The 19056-nt window shown below is 42.8% G+C and overlaps 1 protein-coding gene across 2 annotated transcripts in view; it reads left to right on the plus strand.

Moving 5' to 3' along the window:
* The first annotated feature begins 8460 nt into the window (after window positions 1–8460).
* GDAP1L1 (ganglioside induced differentiation associated protein 1 like 1) overlaps window positions 8461–19056 on the plus strand; it is a 114621-nt gene continuing 104025 nt past the window's right edge. Inside the window, exon 1 of one of the 2 annotated variants that reach the window (XM_073582419.1) lies at window positions 8461–8872. In XM_073582419.1, coding sequence (XP_073438520.1) covers window positions 8693–8872 — 180 coding nt within the window. In that variant the 5' untranslated portion in view covers window positions 8461–8692. The remainder of the gene's footprint in view (window positions 8873–19056) is intronic. The other variant, XM_073582418.1, reaches the window with a different exon arrangement.

The following is a 19056-nucleotide window of genomic DNA, read 5'->3' on the forward strand; positions in this document are numbered from 1 at the left end:
TACACACAGGGCTCCGTTTCGTACGCCCTGTACACACGCGGCTCCGCACAACCCATACACACACGGCTCCGCTCCGTACACACCATACACCCCGTACACATGTGGATCCGCACACCCCGTACACACGCGGCTCCACTCCGTACACTTCGTACACACACGGCTCCACTCCGTACATCTCATACACACGCGGCTCCACTCCGTACATCTCGTACACACGCGGCTCTGCTCTGTACACCTCATACACACGCGGCTCCGCTTCATACGCCTCGTACACACGCGGCTCCACTCCGTACGCCTCGTACACACGCGGCTCCGCTCCGTACGCCTCGTACACACGCGGCTCTGCTCCGTACGCATTGTACACACGCGGCTCTGCTCCGTACACATCTCTGCTCCGTACACCTCACACACGTGGCTCCGCTCCATACACCTCATATACACGTAGCTCCGCTCCGTACACACGTGGCTCCGTACACCTCTTACACACACTTCTTCGCTCCCTACACATCTCCACTCTGTACACCTTGTACACACGTAGCTCCGCTCCTTACACATCTCCGCTCCGTACACCTCATACACACACAGCTCAGGTACATCCACCATGTAAGTGCCTCCTGACCCCACACATAAACTTCCCCAACCAGCACAGTCCTGCCTACACCGAGGCCACCGATCATGTGACCCCTGACTCCTCCCCTCCTGTGACCTCATCACAGGTCCTGTGTGCACAGAAGAGAACAGCCTAGCGACATCATTGCTGGCTGTGAGGGGTTGCAGTGGGTCTCTCTGGGAGGGCGAGGATGGGGGGCATGCAACTTATCTCAGTGAACTGCAGGAAAAATAGACTCCCGGGTGGGACAGCGGGTTTGAGGGTCAAAATCGGGACTGTCCCGCTAGATCCGGGACGGTGGGAAGGTATGGTTTAGGTCTTATACTTGAAAATAAAAACATTTTTTGACTCTTCTGGTAGAAAAAAAGAGCCAAAACACCACAATTGGCATCTTTTTGGTCACTACACCTCCCCCCAAAGAAATGTAACAAAAAGTAATCCAAGTGTCGTATACACCCCAAAATGGTACCATTAAAAACCAAAGCAAGACATGAAAAAACAAGCTCTCACACATCTCCATCGAGTTATGGACCTCAGAAAATGGCTACACAAACCACTTTTTTCACCACTAAAATAAATTAAAAAATAGTAGCGCCGTAACTGTACTGACATGGAGAAACACGGCCGATCAGTTTTTTTACCGCACAATGAAAGCCGTGACAACAAAACCCAAATCATTAGCAGAATAATGTGATTTTTTCACTATTTCACTTCATTTGGAATTTCTTCCCATTTTTTCCATATCTTATATAATATTATATATTATACAAAATAAATAGTGTCATGAAAAATTACAACTCATCCAGCAAAAAAAAGAACCCTCATAAAGGTATGTAGACAGAAAAATGAAAATGGCTTGGGGGGGGTGGGAGGCAGGCGGGAGGATTAGAAAGAACTACAGTAATACTATAACTAAAGGAAATGTCATTATCAATAAATTAATACTAAATAATATGGAATTACTAGCTGAAGAGCCCGGCGCTGCCCGGGCATAGTAACCAACTACGGTTAGTTATAACAAATTATAATGATTATATCTATATATATAAAGCTGAGGGTAGAGCCCCGCACACTCCACATAGCCACATTCACTATAATATGCCACATCATCCCGTCAGCCAGAGCTACCGGACTACTACCCCTAATATTCCACATCATCCCGTCAGCCAAAGCCACTGGACTACTACCCCTAATATCCCACATCATCCCATCAGCCAGAGCCACCGGACAACTACCACTAATATCCCACATCATCCCGTCAGCCAGAGCCACCGGACTGCTACCACTAATATCCCACATCATCCCGTCAGCCAGAGTTACCGGACTACTACCCATAATATCCCACATTGTCCCATCAGCCGGAGCCACCGGACTATTACCACTAATATCACTAATATCCCACATCATACCATCAGCCAGAGCTCCCGGACTACTACCCATAATATCCCACATTATTCTGTCAGCCAGAGCCATTGGACTACTACTCCTAATATCCCACATCAGCCAGAGCCACCAGACACCTACCACTAATATCCCACATCATCCCGTCAGCCTGGAGTCAGAACCAGAGCGCTGAGTGGAACGGTCCTAACTTCCATACTGGGGATCCCTTTAAGAGAGGCCTGGCATCAGAACCAGAGGGCTGAGTGTATTTGCCCTGACTTCCATACCAATGATCCCTTTAATAGAAGCCTGAGGTGAAAATCAGAGCACTGAGGGATTTACCCTAACTTCCATACCGGAGATCCCTTTAAGAGAGGCCTGGGGTCAGTACCAAAGCGCAGAGTGGATTTTCCCTCACTTCCGTACCGAGGATCCCTTTAAGAGGGGACTTGGGTCAGAACCAGAGTGCTGAGTGGATTTGACCTAACTTCCATACCAAGGATCCCTTTAAGAGAGCCTGGGGTCAGTACCAAAGCGCTGGATGGATTTGCTCTGACTTCCATACCAATGATCCCTTTAAGAGGGAAGATGTGCCTATAGGATTGAGGATGTGTGATGGGGATATGGCACGGGAGGGGGGATTCATTTCTGTCATGTAGTCACTGCTCCTTTCTGGTGGGCAGACAATGGCTGGGAGCTTATGTTCCCAGGGATGCTATATTTCTCCCACCATGTCAGTGTCTGCTGAGGTGTTGTCAAGTGGGAAAACTGTTGGTCATAGCAACCAATCACAGCTTAGCTACTTTTAACCAGCTCTGGTGAAATGAGAGATGCTTAGTGATTGCAAGGAAAACTGTTGCTCATAGCAGCCATTCACAGCTCAGCTTCTTTTGAACAGCTCTGGTGAAATGAAAGATGCTTAGTGATTGGTTGGTGATACAAACACACACATTCATTTTTATATAGAGAGATTTTAATTAGCAAACCACAATTATTTTGTCTAGAGAACTAATCACTATAGAATTAAAATGGCTGCTTGATTGCTACACTCACAGAAACCTGTCATAGGATGTTAATAGGACTGGTGCCAATGAGCATGTGCAGTTGGAAGCTTTGTTGCTGTGTCCTGGAGATACTTATACCATATAGTCATTCAAAATGACAGGATGGACAGCAGTGTGAGCAGTCTCTTCTTATTCACCCCTGGTATCTCCAGTATATTATCAGATAGACAGGGTGGACAGCAGTGTGAGCGATCTCAGCCTCTTTTGCATCAGCATTCCTGGTATCTCCAGTATGAGATCAGATAGACAGGGTAGACAACAGTATGACCAGCCTCTTCTTAACTCAGTACCCATGTCATCTTCTGTATTAGATCAGATAGGGTGGATAGCAGTGTGAGCAGACTCTTACCTCAGCACTCCTGATATTTTCAGAATTATTTAAGACATATAAGGTGGACAGCAGTGTGACCAGCCTCTTCTTTCCTCAGAACCCTTGATATCTCCAGTGTTAGATCAAATAGACAGAATGGTCAGCAGTGTGAGTGGCCTCTTACCTCAGTATCCCTGTTACTTCCAGTATTCAAACAAGTAGAAAGGATGGACAGCAGTGTGAGCAGCCTCTTCTTACTTCAGCACCCCTGGTATCTCCAGTATAGTATAAGATCAGATAGGCAGATTGGACAGCAGTGTGAGCAGCTTTGACTTACCTCAGCACTCCTGGTATCTCCAGTATTAGATTAGATAGACAGCGTGGACAGCAGTATGAGTGGCCTTTTCTTATGTCAGCACCTCTGGTATCTCCAGTATCAGGTCAGATAGAGTGGCATGTAAAGGTTTGAGCATCCCTGGTCAAAGTTATTGTGAACAGTTAAGCAAGTTGAAGATTAAATGATCTCTAAAAGGGTTAATGTTAGATGACACATTTACTTTCTATTTTAGGCAAAAAAATATATATGTTGTCATTTTTTACATTTTAAAAATTACAAAAAGGAAAATGCACTGACACAAAAGTTTTCTTCTCATGACTTTTCCATGAAGGCCATACAGCTCTTGCAAAAATTAAGAGGCCACCACATCAAAACCCTGTCACGGGCAGCCCATTCTCCAGACCTGAACCCCATTGAAAACCTCTGGAATGTAATCAAGAGGATGATGGATAGTCACAAGCCGTCAAACAAAGACGAACTGCTTAAATTTTTGCATCAGAAGCAGTGTGAAAGACTGGTGGAAAGCATGCCAAGACACATGAAAGCTGTGATTAAAAATCATGGTTATTCCATAAAATATTGATTTCTGAACTCTTCCTGAGTTAAAACATTAGTATTGTTGTTTCTAGATGATTATGAACTTGTTTTCTCAGCATTATTTGAGGTCTGGAAGCACAGTTGTTGCTTTTAATTTTGACCATTTCTCCTTTTCAGAAAAAAAAAAGAAAATTATTGCTTGGACATTCAGAGACATGTTGTCAGAACTTTGTAGACTAAAAGAACAATTTACATTTCACTCAAAAATATACCTATAAAGAGAAAAATCAGACAAACTGAACATTTGGAAGTGGTCTCTTAATTTTTGCCAGAGCTGTATTTGTGCATGTGTCTGAACAATAGTACAATCTACCACAACTCCAGCGTCTGCTAAATCTTTCTGAAAATCTTTTGCAGTCAAGCAGGGGTTCTGATTTGCCTGTCTAGCGATCCTATGAACAGCTTTCACTGAAATTTTGCTTGGTCTTTCAGACCTTATCTTGACCTCCACTGTTGCTGTTAACTGCTATTTCTTAATTACATTTCGACCTTAGGAAAAAACAAACTTAAACATGGATTGCTATCTTCTTATAGCTTTTTCCTGTTTCGTGGGCCTCAACCAGTTTTATATTCAGAGTGCTAGGCAGCTGCTTAGAAGAACCCAAGACTGCTGTATTTTGGCACAAGGTTAGAGGAGGCTGGGTTTTTATAAATCTGGGAAATTTGCATCACCTGGCATTTCTTAACGATGATGGAGAACAAGCCGTAACCCTGACAGGCTAATAAAGGTATGAAACCTTGGTCTAAGTTATCTGAGCACATAAGTCTCCAAGAGTGCCCAAACTTTTGCAGCAGCTCACTTTCCTTTTTATCATTTTTTAAAATGTAAAAAGTGACTTTTTTCGCCTAAAATAAAAAAGAAATGTGTCATCTTTAAGTTTTGCCCTTTTAGAGATCACTTCATCTTCAACTTGCTTAACTGTTCACAATAACAGTAATTTTGACCAGGGGTGCCCAAACGTTTACATGCCACTGTTGACAGAGTGGTCAGCAATGTTAGCAGGCTCTTCTTACCTCAGCACCCCTGATATCTCCAGTATTAGATCAGAAAGACAGGGTGGACAGCAGTGTGAGCAGCCTTTTCTTACCTCAGCACTCCTGTTATCTCCAGTATTAGATCAGCTAAACAGCAGTGTGAGCAGCCTCGTTTTACCTCAGCACCCCTGGTTTCTCCATTTTAGATCAAATAGAGAGGGTGGACAGCAGTGTGAGCAGCCTCTTCTTACCTTAGCACCTCTGGTATCTCCATTTTAGATCAAATAGAAAGGGTATACAGCAGTGTGAGCAACCTCTTTTTACCTCAGCGCCACTGATATATCCAGTATTAGATCAGATAGACACAGTGGAGAGCAGTGTTAGCAGCCTCTTCTTACCTCAGCACTCCTGGTTTCTCCAGTATAACATCCTAATATCCATAGTGAGCACATTTTCCTACACACAAAGGAGTAACAACAGTGTAACAAGATGACGGACATTTTCATTTTATAGTGATTACCTATCTCACGATTGTGAGTTGCTAATTAAAAATATTCAGGAGCTTTTTATAATGGAATTTTCATTAGTTATTAATATTTTCCTATTCCCAGGAAAACCCTTTTTAAGGGACTAAGAATAGGTCATTCTTATTTGTGTCCTGGACAACCCCTTTAATGAGTGACTGACTAGTATATTTATGTCATATTTCACCACATGATGGCACCATCTAACCAGAGTATAAATCTTCATAGTTTACATGTTTACTGGAAATGGAAAATGACAAATTGTAATGAATTCTGCAGATTTTATTTTTTTTTTACAGTTAGATTTTACATATTTTCAGTTTTTAAATCAGACTAGCAGGAGACATCTCATAATATTTAATTGAGTAAGTCATTTGAAACATTGTCCTTGTAGCCCATTATTTTGGAAAAAAAACGTACTTTTATATACTATCCAGAAATCACTGCCATCCATACTAGTAGATGGCAGAAAGGATTGAAGGTTGGTAATTAAATAAAAATAAAAAGCGATATTCCGCTCACGCAGTAATGCCGCACCTTTGTACTCCCATTGTATCCCTATGCCAGTCAGCTGAGCACAGCATCCATCTGGTGCGTTACGGTAACGCTGCAGCCAATCAGTAGCTGCCGATAGGCTACAGTGCTCACAATTAGCCCAAGCTGAAGAAACGGTGAAGCCAATCAGTGATCAAGTTCGGATACAAGGGACGCAGCGCTGAGTATGGAAGAGCAGCACTGGCCTGGGAGGTGAATTTTTTTTTGCCTTTTAATACATGGTGGTCCAGTAGTTTAGAACCAATATAAGTAGCATGCAACTGACGGCAATATATGAGGAGAGCATTAGCCATGTAGGTGGCAAGAAGGGGAGCACTTTTCGGTGACTTAGGGAGACCGACCTGCTCATTGGTGGAGTAGAAGGAACCACCTGTTGTTGGGGCTACTGGTGGCGTCCATCGTAGTCCATGAACTACTTAGCAGAGCTGCCTAAGCTAAGTAACATAGTAGCAGCTCATTGTCCCCAAAACAAAATCTCCAGCAGGGCCCCAATCTATTATAGGTCTTTAAGAGTTTTGGTCTTCTCAAATGGGACATTTTGGGCGCCCCTAGGCTCCAGGGCCTGGGTGCAACTTAAACCCCTGCACTAACTATAGTTACGCCCCTGTCCATCTCTTTGAGTGCAGGTTCAGTAGGAAACATGTTGGCTATGAGACATCACACAACCTCATATAAAGTGGAGCTCCACATTTTCATATGGCCATATGCCAATACCATAATATCATGTTGTTTAGAACAGATAAGTGCTATTATCCTATCTGGTCCTGCTACAGAGAAGCAGTGGGGCCCATTGATGTATATGGGGTCCATCTGGGGTCCAGTATGTGCCAGAAACCAGACGGATCCCATATACATCATTGGGCCCCAATGCATTTATCTGGGTCAGGACCGTATAGGATGCTAATACCATTTATCTGTTCCGTCTGTTCTAAACAGAACAGACAAACTGAAGCCTTAGAATGGTACGAGAATCAGTTCTGTAAATTTATTCCATACATTTAGTTTCAGATCTTCACTGTTTTCAAGATCTTTGCTTGCTGTCAGTGACTGGAAAGATTCTCAGCCATAATGTAGGTTCGCACGGCCGTTTTCACTCCATTTGAGAAAAACAGCCCGATTTATTCTGATCACACATTGATCAGAGTGGCCTCACTTTCTTGAAGGTGGAGAGAAAAAAAAAAAGGTTCTCCACCTTGTCCATTCTATCAGTTAAATCGGACTGAATGTTTTAGAGACAACACTGAGATTAAAATCTGCCATGTCTCCGATTTTTCCCTGGGTACTCAGTCCGAGGAAGAAATCGGGCATGTGCACAACCCCCTACAGTATCATGGGTACAAGTACTATCCGTGAAAACCACAGACAACACTAATCCTAATCCGAAATAATCGGTTGTGTGAAGGAGCCCATAGCGAGAGATTTCCATGTATAGCCTAACTGGTGCTTTCCATGGTAGACAATCCTCTGCATTTCTCGGACAAGTGCGACCAAAACATACGTGCGACTATGGTCGCAGGACAAAGTGCATCACGCAGTCTTCTTGCTGGTCTACATATGTAGCCCAAACCTTAGGGCTCATACTCACATGAAAGAAACTCAGATGAGTCTCGCACGTCAACACCCGGCACTGCCGCCGGCACTGGGATCGGAGCGTTCAGCTGCATAGAAATACATGGAGCCGCACACTCTGATCCGACTGCCGGGTTTTGACATGCGAGAGTCGTTTGAGTTTCTCGCATGTGAGTATGAGCCCTTAGCCTGCCAATGTGATATTCTCTAGACCGGATTCAACTGTAACAAACCCTCTGCTCCTCAGAGTATTGTTGTGTCTATGCACCATCCCGCGGTACTGCCCTGACCCATCCTGCAATTCTGCCCCTCAATCTAATAATCTATCACATCGTTGTCATGTAATCTTGGTATTCCAGATTACACGTCACAAAACTCCACCAATCCCAGCCACATACATATTCATGTGAATATTCCAATTCTCACTGGAGACCTGGGGTTGCCTTGTATACTGGGTCACATGACATCCTCGCACCCTGATTACTGTCATTAATAATCCCTGATAATTACACAGCACACAAGGAGTGACCTTGGGGGAGGCTGAGGAACCAGTAATGAGGGCAGTGATGATTTCTGCTGATGCACATAGACATCAGTGAGGCTGGCATTCAGAGAGATTCCTGGTGCTGATGGCAGTGCAGGGTGCTGATGATGATGAGGAAGAATAGGAGGCCCCCTGCTACTGGTGGTGGCCACAGAACCATGTGATGATGCTATTGCTGGAGCAGCAGCTCAGGAGCAGCCTCCTTTCTTCTGTTTCAGGCTGTCATGGCTACTGCCAGCAATCTAACTCCCACAAATTGCAGCTGGTGGCCTATTTCTGCAATAGAAAATGATGCAGGGAAAACCCATGAAGGGAAGGAAGATGCTGAAGTCTCAAAACCCAACCTCAAAGCCAAGGACAAGCTGGTTTTATATCACTGGACACAGTCATTCAGCTCCCAGAAGGTGAGGAGAGGGCATGATTCATTGTATGCACCTCCATTACTACCAGCAGCATCACCAGCACTGGAGGGTCCTAAATGTGGGGTAACAGGCTGCAGATGTCATGTACTGATGACCAGGGAGCCATCCTAGATTATACAGGGGCCGGAGTGACAGCCTGTCACTGCAAAAATAAGAGGGAGGTCTGTAAAAGCATTCATAGCCTGAATGTATGGACAGTATCTATCGTATCTACAGCACCTACCTATCACCTGTCGTCTGTCTGTATTTCATCACATATCTATGTATTTCTTTTCTATTTATTGCATACTTATATATCAGACATTATCAGTCTCTGCCTTATATTTATTTATTTATGTCTATCTATCATGTACCTTTTTCGATTTTATACTACATAAACATATATATCTAATATATAAAGCTCAAGTGTATGTATGTATGTGTGTGTGTGTGTGTGTGTGTATGTATATGTGTGTGTGTGTGTGTGTATGTGTGTGTGTGTGTGTGTGTGTGTGTGTGTGTGTGTGTGTATGTATGTATGTATGTATGTATGTATGTGTGTGTGTATGTGTGTGTGTGTGTGTGTGTGTGTGTGTGTATGTGTGTGTATGTATGTATGTATGTATGTGTGTGTTTATGTCCGGGATTGGCATCCGCACCGTCGCAGCTACAGCCACAAAATTTGGCACAGTCACACATCTGGACCCCGAGAGTGTCCTAGGCTATGTTATGAGGCGAAATTTTAACCCCGCGCTTTCCAATTCACCAAACAATTTTGCCACTATCTACATAATGGGGAAAAAGTGTGTGTGTGTCAAGCCCCGCCCCTCATGATGTCATAATGCTTGCCATGGCGACGCTGATGTCATCATAGGTTGCAAGCCCCGCCGCTCATTATGATGTCATAATGGTTGACCATGGGACGGAGGATGTGTGATGGGTATATGGGCACTGGACTATGGGATGGAGGATATGTATGATGGGTATATGGGCACGGGACTATGGGATGGAGGATGTGTGATGGGTATATGGGCACTGGACTATGGGATGGAGGATATGTATGATGGGTATATGGGCACGGGACTATGGGATGGAGGATGTGTGATGGGTATATGGGCACTGGACTATGGGATGGAGGATATGTATGACGGGTATATGGGCACGGGACTATGGGATGGTGGATATGTATGATGGGTATATGGGCACTGGACTATGGGATGGAGGATATGTATGACAGGTATATGGGCACGGGACTATGGGATGGCGAATATGTATGACGGGTATATGGGCACGGGACTATGGGATGGAGGATATGTATGATGGGTATATGGGCACGGACTATGGGATGGAGGATATGTATGATGGGTATATGGGCACGGGACTATGGGATGGAGGATATGTATGATGGGTATATGGGCACGGACTATGGGATGGAGGATATGTATGATGGGTATATGGGCATGGGACTATGAGATGAAGGATGTGTGATGGGTATATGGGCACTCGACTATGGGATGGCGAATATGTATGATGGGTATATGGGCATGGGACTATGGGATGGAGGATGTGATGGGTATATGGGCATGGGACTATGGGATGGAGGATATGTATGATGGGTATATGGGCACGGGACTATGGGATGGAGGATATGTATGATGGGTATATGGGCACGGGACTATGGGATGGAGGATATGTATGATGGGTATATGGGCATGGGACTATGAGATGAAGGATGTGTGATGGGTATATGGGCACTCGACTATGGGATGGCGAATATGTATGATGGGTATATGGGCATGGGACTATGGGATGGAGGATGGAGGATGTGTGATGGGTATATGGGCACTCAACTATGGGATGGAGGATATGTATGATGGGTATATGGGCACGGGACTCTGGGATGGAGGATAATTATAATTTGCTATAACTAACCACAACACAGTTAGTTACTATGCCCGGGCAGCGCCGGGCTCTTCAGCTAGTGTATATATATATATATATATATATATAATGTATGTATAACACTATCTTTTTTCTAATCCCATTTATTTTGCTTTTTAATGCATTTCTTCTTTCTATATCATCTATGTTTCTATTTCATACATTCTGTTTATCAACCAGTCTGTCTGACTATAGCTATGTACCCACTACCCTTTATCTATATATTGCCAAAAATCAGTCTATCTATCTATCTATCTATCTATCTATTATATCATCTATCCTGTATCTATCCCATATCTATCTATCCCATATCTATCTATCTCATATCTATCTATCTTTCTATCTATCATTATCTATCTTTCTATCTATCTATCCCATATCTATCTATCTATCTATCCAATATCAATTCCATATCTATCCTATATCTATCTCATATCTATCTCATATCTATCTATCTATCTATCTATCTATCTATCTATCTATCTATCTATCTATCCCATATCTATCTATCTATCCCATATCTATCTATCTATTAGCTATCTATCTATCTATCTATCTATCTAATATCTATCTATCCCATATCTATCCCATATCTATCTATCTATCTATCTATCTATCTTACAGTAATAAATACATAAATCTATTTTTTTGCCTGTTATAGTCTTACTTTACTTGCAGTCTTGCCTACTAATAGAGAATTGCAGGACTCATAAACCACAGATAATGACAGGGCCTTCTCGGGGCTGGATAGAAGCGGGTGACCTTTTTGACCTCATTCTTTGTATTGACTGAACATGTCACAGTACACTATTATATTGTTTTCAACATGATGTTATATATAGATGTCCCTGATGGCAAATCTGGTCCTTCACCAAAATATGTGCATTAAGCGGAAGCTTAAGATCACACTATTACAATTTTAGAGATGTTGTCTTTAAATGTGCCCTATTAGGGAAGATGGACATTTTAGAGGCGGACTCCCTGTTTGGGACCCCCTATATGATTCTGAGCGGCGCAGTGCTAGCAGAGGTGGAGCAGACCTATCCATTTGTATCATGGTTGATTATATTTTGAATAGTCAGAGTGTAAAACCACACTTCCCCTGTAGGGGATGCCGCAGTCACCGCTACTATCGTTGACACCATTATGGGGGAACTGGATGCACAATGGCTGCCATTACTTTGGCGCTTTAGGGAACACTCTTATCACCATAATGTGGATTTCACTTTTATTTAAACACTATGGCACCAGTACTTGAAGACCGATGTTGTGCACATCAGTGCCTGCCACTTAATGAACGAGGCGCATCTTACAAGTGCCATGCACTGCCGCCACAAATATACTCCAATTGGAGACTTTTCTTGAAGTAGAGGAGTGGGGTCAGTCCAGTCCTGCCCATGCCCCCCTATTTTGATGGAGCTTGCCAGTACTGGTGTAAAAACAAAGTATCAAAGTATTGGCACAATTTCCGGATTGGAACATTTGAAAGTTTATTACACCAGAAAACTTGTGGAAAAACCTTGATGAATTGGGACCTATATCTATCATTTTAAGGGGAACACTGTGGACCATGGGAGCCATTGTTATGGGTGGCATTGTGAATGCCTTTCCTTTGTTATTGGGGAACTATAGCAAGGGTTTAGAGCACCTCTGTGGTTCCCATTCTTATGGGGGGTCACTATAGCTATGATGGTTATTGCGGCACTATGACTACAAGGTTCAGTGTCGGACTGGGGTGCTAAGGGCCCACCAGTAACATTGACGGTGGAGCCCACTTTTCACCTCCATACAAATATTACACTTCCTTCGTTCACAAATTTTCCTAGATCTCTATATAATAGTAAACTGCGTAGTTTGGTAAATGAATGATGAGTTGCTACTTTTTCTGTACAGAGTGAATCAATTGAATTATACCATGTCCGGCCCATATAGTGGGGTTGGGGGCCCAAATCTGCACAGGGGCCCACCGGGGGATTCCCCTGTTGTCCTAAGGGCCAGTCCGAGCCTGACAAGGTTATAGGGGCACTATAGCTATGAGGGTTATGGGGGCACTGTGACTACAGGATTATGGGGGCACTGTAGCTATGAGGGTTAAGGGGGCACTGTGATTACAGGATTATGGGGCACCGTTGTTCTGTGGCTACTATTGTTAAGAAGACCCAGTGACCATCGCTGTTGTGGCACCCCATAGCTATTATTGTCATTTAGGTACTGTTGTCCTTGCTGTAAGGCCTCTGTAGCCATGTTTTTCATCTTGTAACATCTGTGTTATAGGGCACTACAGTCACAATGGCTTATGCACTGTGATACATGGATTGTACCAAACATGAAGCCATGACATGTAAGAGTCAGTGCACATGGACGATGGACGGTGCAGTGGAACTGCGAATAGCTCATTACATTTTATGCATGCCAACCTTGTGTGCCACGCTCACATTACTGTCATGTCTTCTCTCTCGTTGATAATTTAATTGACAGATAAAAAGATCTCTTAATTACTGCCTTGTTCGCCATCATTATGTGTGTGCGGCTTTTGTGTTTCATGCTGTCTTATCCCCTTGAATATTTCCTAAAAGCTGTTTGTTTTAGAATCTTTCTTTTATTTTCCAAGAAAATCAATAAGGTAACTTCATTTAATGACGTTAATAGCAGATCACCCCGAGAGGCTTTCATCCATCAATATGACTTTTACGATACAAGGGGTAGATGTGTACCGCAGAAGGACTTGTTGCAAAAGGTGTATGTGCACCCCTTCATCCACCACTTACACTCAGTAAAAGAAAAAAATAGCACACACCAGTATACATACCATATGGGGTATTTATAATCATATATGTAATATAACCAAATATTACCCCATAACATTCGTAATACTGTGGACTGTAATGAGACCAATTGTCAAACTAACATGAAAGGGGGGGAGGAAGACAAAAAACCTTCCAAACGACAATGTAGGCCAAAGTGTAAAACTGCTTTATTAGACACAGGGCAAGTGACAATACAAGATATAAAAATATAGCTGATAACTAGTCATATAAATATCAAGGCACCGTGGTCCACACATGCTGCAGCAATATATCCCATATAGGGAAAACATGAAAAGTGAAACCACAATTCAATATAATATGTAGGAACATAAACTGCTCAAAGAAGTAGTAACATATAATTGGACACAGCAGGTGACCATATTATAAACAGTAAATTAAATCCTATATTACCTAGTATGTGCTTATGCACGCAGACACACATGCTGCAATAATATATCACATGCAGGGAAAACATAGAAAGTAAAACCACCATTCAATATAATGTATGGGAATATAACCTACTCAGAAAAGTGGTAGTACATAACAGGACACTGCACATGACCATATTGTAAAGGGTAAATGAGTCCTACATTACCTAATCTGTGCTTGTGCACGCAGACAAGTGGAAAGACCCGGTGCCCGCCCCGATGCGCGTTTCGGCAACCTACGTCAGGGGGCGCTCACATGCACATGCTAATAACCCACCAGTGACATGCAAGCCACTGACTCATAGGACACATGCCACACATGGGCCACTCACACATAGGACACATGCCAGATATGGACCACTCATGATAGGACACATACCACACGTGGGCCAATCATAATTAGGACACATGACACTCATATATTGGACTCATGCCACATGGGACAATCACAACATAAGGACACATGCCACACAGGCCACTCACACATAGTACACACGCCCCTTTTTTGTCCTTTACATGTGCCTACAATTATAAGGATAACTTAAAGGGAATCTGTCACCATGTTTTTGTCACCTAATCTTAAGGGGGTTTTACACATAGCGATATCGCTAGCAATATCGCTAAAGCATCACCGATTTGGTGACGCAGCAGCGATATCGCTAGCGAAAACGCTATGTGTGAAACTTACCTCCGACCGGCTCCCCCGCTGTCTGTCATTGATTTCTCGTCGGGCGTTTCCTGCTGGGCTTCCTGTGGCGCCGATGAGCGACGTGTGGACGCGGGCGGGAGGATGTCAGGATCGCCGCGTCTGAAAGGTAACGACGGCTGCTGCGTCGCTTCATCGCTGTGAGATCTGCCTGTGTGGCAGATCACTAGCAACCATTTAGCGATGCACCAGCGATCCTGACCGGGTCGTATCGTTGTCGGGATCGCTGGTGCATCGCTAAATGTAAAGGGGCCTTTAGAGAGTAGTTTTGATAAAATCACTGTTTTATCAGCAGAAGATTATCACTAGAGGACGAGTAAACCTGCTGCCATGTAGTCCTCCATATTCATGAGCTCTATATATCCCCGTTTGTACCGTTCACCCACTCAGGGAAGAGGGGAGTAGTAGTATACTGTAATAAACCATCCAGACTAACAAGGTAATACAAACAGGGGTAACAAAAATTACCAAACATACAAATATACACTTACATGTAACAGAGGAAAACACCGGGGAGTAGAGGATGTGGTTAAACTAAAGTTGGTGAAGAAATTGAATTATCATACACTCAAAACCTAGCAACAGTCACAGATAAATCCACGAAACGTCTTCTCCAATAATAACCAACAACAATCTCCAGCAAATGCAGCGTAGCCTAGCTCTTACAATTAATGCTAGCCAGGAACCAGATTATATAGGAGATGGGAGATGCTAACAGTGCACAGCTGAGAGCCTTAGCTCCAGGAGCTCTCAACTGAGCAAATTAACTGCTGCACTGCCAAAATAAATTTACACTGTTTAATATGAAGGTGAAGTACTTCTAATCCATGCAGGAGAAGGAGAAATCAGATGCAGCGGTTTTCTGGCTCCTCTCTGTCGCTGTAAACCCATGATATTCCCTTTAACAAATTCTAGATAACAACCATAAAGTTGTGGGAAGGAGAACAGATAAATGTTACCTTTCATACAAGCAGGAGTAATTAAATTATTAATTACATTTACAGCATATTAAATTACAAGTGAGCGGTTTATTCAGAACCACAAAATATGGAGCTAGAGAGACACAGCAGTGGAGACACGCTACTCTTCATTCAGGAAGACTTTATGGAAATTAAATTAATATCTTAATATATTTGTACAGTGTTGAAACCTTACAGGATACAATTCAAAGACCAACCAAAATTTCAGTGTTAGCTGCTCGTAGGATTGCTGGAGAGGCAAATCAGAACCCCCGATTGACTGCAAAAGATCTTCAGAAAGATTTAGCACAGTCTGGAGTTGTGGTACATTGTTCTACTGTTCACAGACACCTGCACAAATATGGCCTTCATGGAAGAGTCATCACAGGAAAACCTCTCCTGCTTCCTCACCATAAAATACAGCATTTGGAAAAAGAACTTCTAAACAATCCTAATGCATTTTCAAAACAAGTCCTGTGGACCGATGAGGTGGAAATAGAACTCTTTGGCCACATGAACCAAAAAGGTATTTGTGGATAAAAAGGGCACAGAATTTCAGGAAAAGAACATCTCACCAACCATTAAGCTTGGGGGTGGATCATTCAAGCTTTGGGGTTGTGTTGCAGCCAATGGCATGGGAAACATTTCACAGGTAGAGGTGAGAATGGATTCAATTAAATTTCAACAAATTATTTATGCTATCATAACACCATCTGTAAAAAAAAGCTGAAGTGGAAAAGAGGATGGTTTCTACAAATGGATATACACTGTGTTCCAAATTATTATGCAAATTGGATTTAAGTGTCATAAAGATGTAATTTCTTGTTTTTCAAATAAACTCATAGATGCTATTGTGTATCAGGGCTCTTTGGATCACTGAAATCAATCTCAAACGCCTGTGACAATTAGTTTACCAGGTGAGCCCAATTAAAGGAAAACTACTTAAGAATGATGTTCCACATTATTAAGCAGGGCACAGGTTTCGAGGAATTTAGGAAAGAAAAAGGATCTCTCTGCTGCTGAAAAGCATCAAATAGTGCAATGCCTTGGTCAAGAGATGAAAACATTAGATATTTCCCAAAAACTTAAACGTGATCATCGTACTGTTAAGAGATTTGTGGTTGATTCTGAGCACAGACATGTTTGTGCTGATAAAGGCAGAATGAGGAATGTTTCTGCCAGGCAAGTTCATCGGATTAAGAGAGCAGCTGCTAACAAGCCATTACAAATTAGCAAACAGATATTTAAAGCTACTGGTGCCTCTGGAGTCCCTCAAACCTCAAGGTGTAGGATCCTTCAAAGGCATGCTGTGCTGCATAAACCTACTATTCGGCCACTCCTAGACAGTGTTCACAAGCAGAAATGGTTGCAGTGGGCCCAGACATACATGAAGACTAATTTTCAAACAGTCTTGTTTACTGATGAGTGTCGAGCAACCCTGGATGGTCCAGATGGATGGAGTAGTGGATGGTTGGTGGATGGCCACTATGTCCCAACAATGCTGCGACGTCAGCAAGGAGGTGGAGGAGTCATGTTTTGGGCCGTAATCATGGTGAAACAGCTGGTAGGGCTCTTTAAAGTTCCTGAAGGTGTGAAAATGACCTCTGCAAAGTATATAGAGTTTCTGACTGACAGCTGTCTTCATTGGTATAAAAAGCAGAAATGTGCCTTCAGGAGCAAAATCCTCTTCATGCATGACACTGCACCATCTCATGCTGCAAAGAATACCTCTGAGTCATTGACTGCTATAGGCATAAAAGGAGATAAACTCATGGTTTGGCCACCATCTTTCCCTGACCTCAACCCTATAGAGAACCTTTGGAGTATCATCAAACAAAAGATCTATGATGGTGGAAGGCAGTTCATATCAAAACAGCAGCTCTGGGAGGCTATTGTGACTTCATGCAAAGAAATACAAGCAGAAACTCTCCAAAAACTCACAAGTTCAATGGATGCAAGAATTGTGAAGGTGATATCAAAGAAGGGTTCCTATGTTAACATGTAACTTGGCCTGTTAGGATGTTTTGGAGTTAAATAGCTTTTTTGTTCGGTGAATGTGACCTCCTAATGCTGCAAATTCCACAAATGAGCATTTTCAGTTCTTTAAAACATATCAAATGTTTAGAAATTCTACTGTGCATAATAATTTGGAACAGTGTAATTTGAGTTTTTAGTCATTTTGGAGATTATACTGTTATCATTGGGAGGTTTCTTCAATAAAATTCGATGTATACTCTAACGGGTGATGACTTTTATTAGACTGTCATTTGTACCGACTATTTAGGAAAATCAGAGAAAAATATAATTTGCATAATAATTTGGAACACAGTGTATATATACCCAAAAATGTTGCTTAGCCCCAAATTTTTTAATTTTCACAAGGATAGCAGGAGAATATGGACCCCAAAATTTGCTGTGCAATTTCTTCCGAGTACGCCGATACCCCATAAGTGGTTGAAAACTACATTTGAGGCACAGTGCAAAGCTCAGAAAGGAAGACGCACCATATTGGAGTTCAGATTTTGCTGGATTGGCTTGAGGGTCCAATATCACATTGGCAGAGCCCCTGAGGTGCCAGAACAGTAGAACCCCCACATATAAGACCCCATTTTACAAATTACACCTCTTAATTAATTCATCTAGGCATGTAGTGATAATATTTACCACCAAAATATTGTGTTAGCCCCAGATTTTACATTTTGACACTGGGAAATGGGTAACAATGGCACCAAAATTTGTCCCACAATTTCAGCTGAACGTAGAAGTACCCAATATGTGGCAGTACAGTACTGCTTATACATATGGAGAGACTCGAGTTTTGCCTCCTGGAGCACATATTTTCCAAGAATAGTTTTTGGACTCCATATAAAGAGTGTCACGATCCATGCTGGATTGTGACAGATAAAAGCACATGTAATCTTTTTTTTTCCTTTAAGCTGTTTGCTTAAAGTTAGTTTTGCCCCAGGTGACCATTAGAGTCATTACACAATGGTGTCTTTAGTTCTAGTTTTGCCCCCCGGTGGTGGCTAGTATTATTACACGGGAATCACTAGCAGGTGTTATGGCTCTGGCTCTTGCCTATAAAGGAGAGTCAGGTGGTCTCACTCACTGTTGGTGATATTGGTCATTTCAAACCATCCTTGGTGGAGGAAGGAGCTAGAGAAGAGTTCCTTGCAGCTCAGTCAGAGTCCTGGTGTGGAAAGAGCAACAGTGAGGAGTTCCTTGCAGCTCTGACAAAGCTTTGGGGAAGTAGCAGCTATTCAGGAGGAAAGCTGCACTCAGGTGCTGGACTCTGTTGCTGGGAGCAACAGCAACAGAGCAAAGCTAAGTGGTTTTCCCTGTTTGT

Source organism: Dendrobates tinctorius, unplaced genomic scaffold (genome assembly GCF_039654945.1).
Source record: "Dendrobates tinctorius isolate UK_male_01 unplaced genomic scaffold, ASM3965494v1 ptg000071l, whole genome shotgun sequence".
Classification (NCBI taxonomy): Eukaryota; Metazoa; Chordata; class Amphibia; order Anura; family Dendrobatidae; genus Dendrobates; species Dendrobates tinctorius.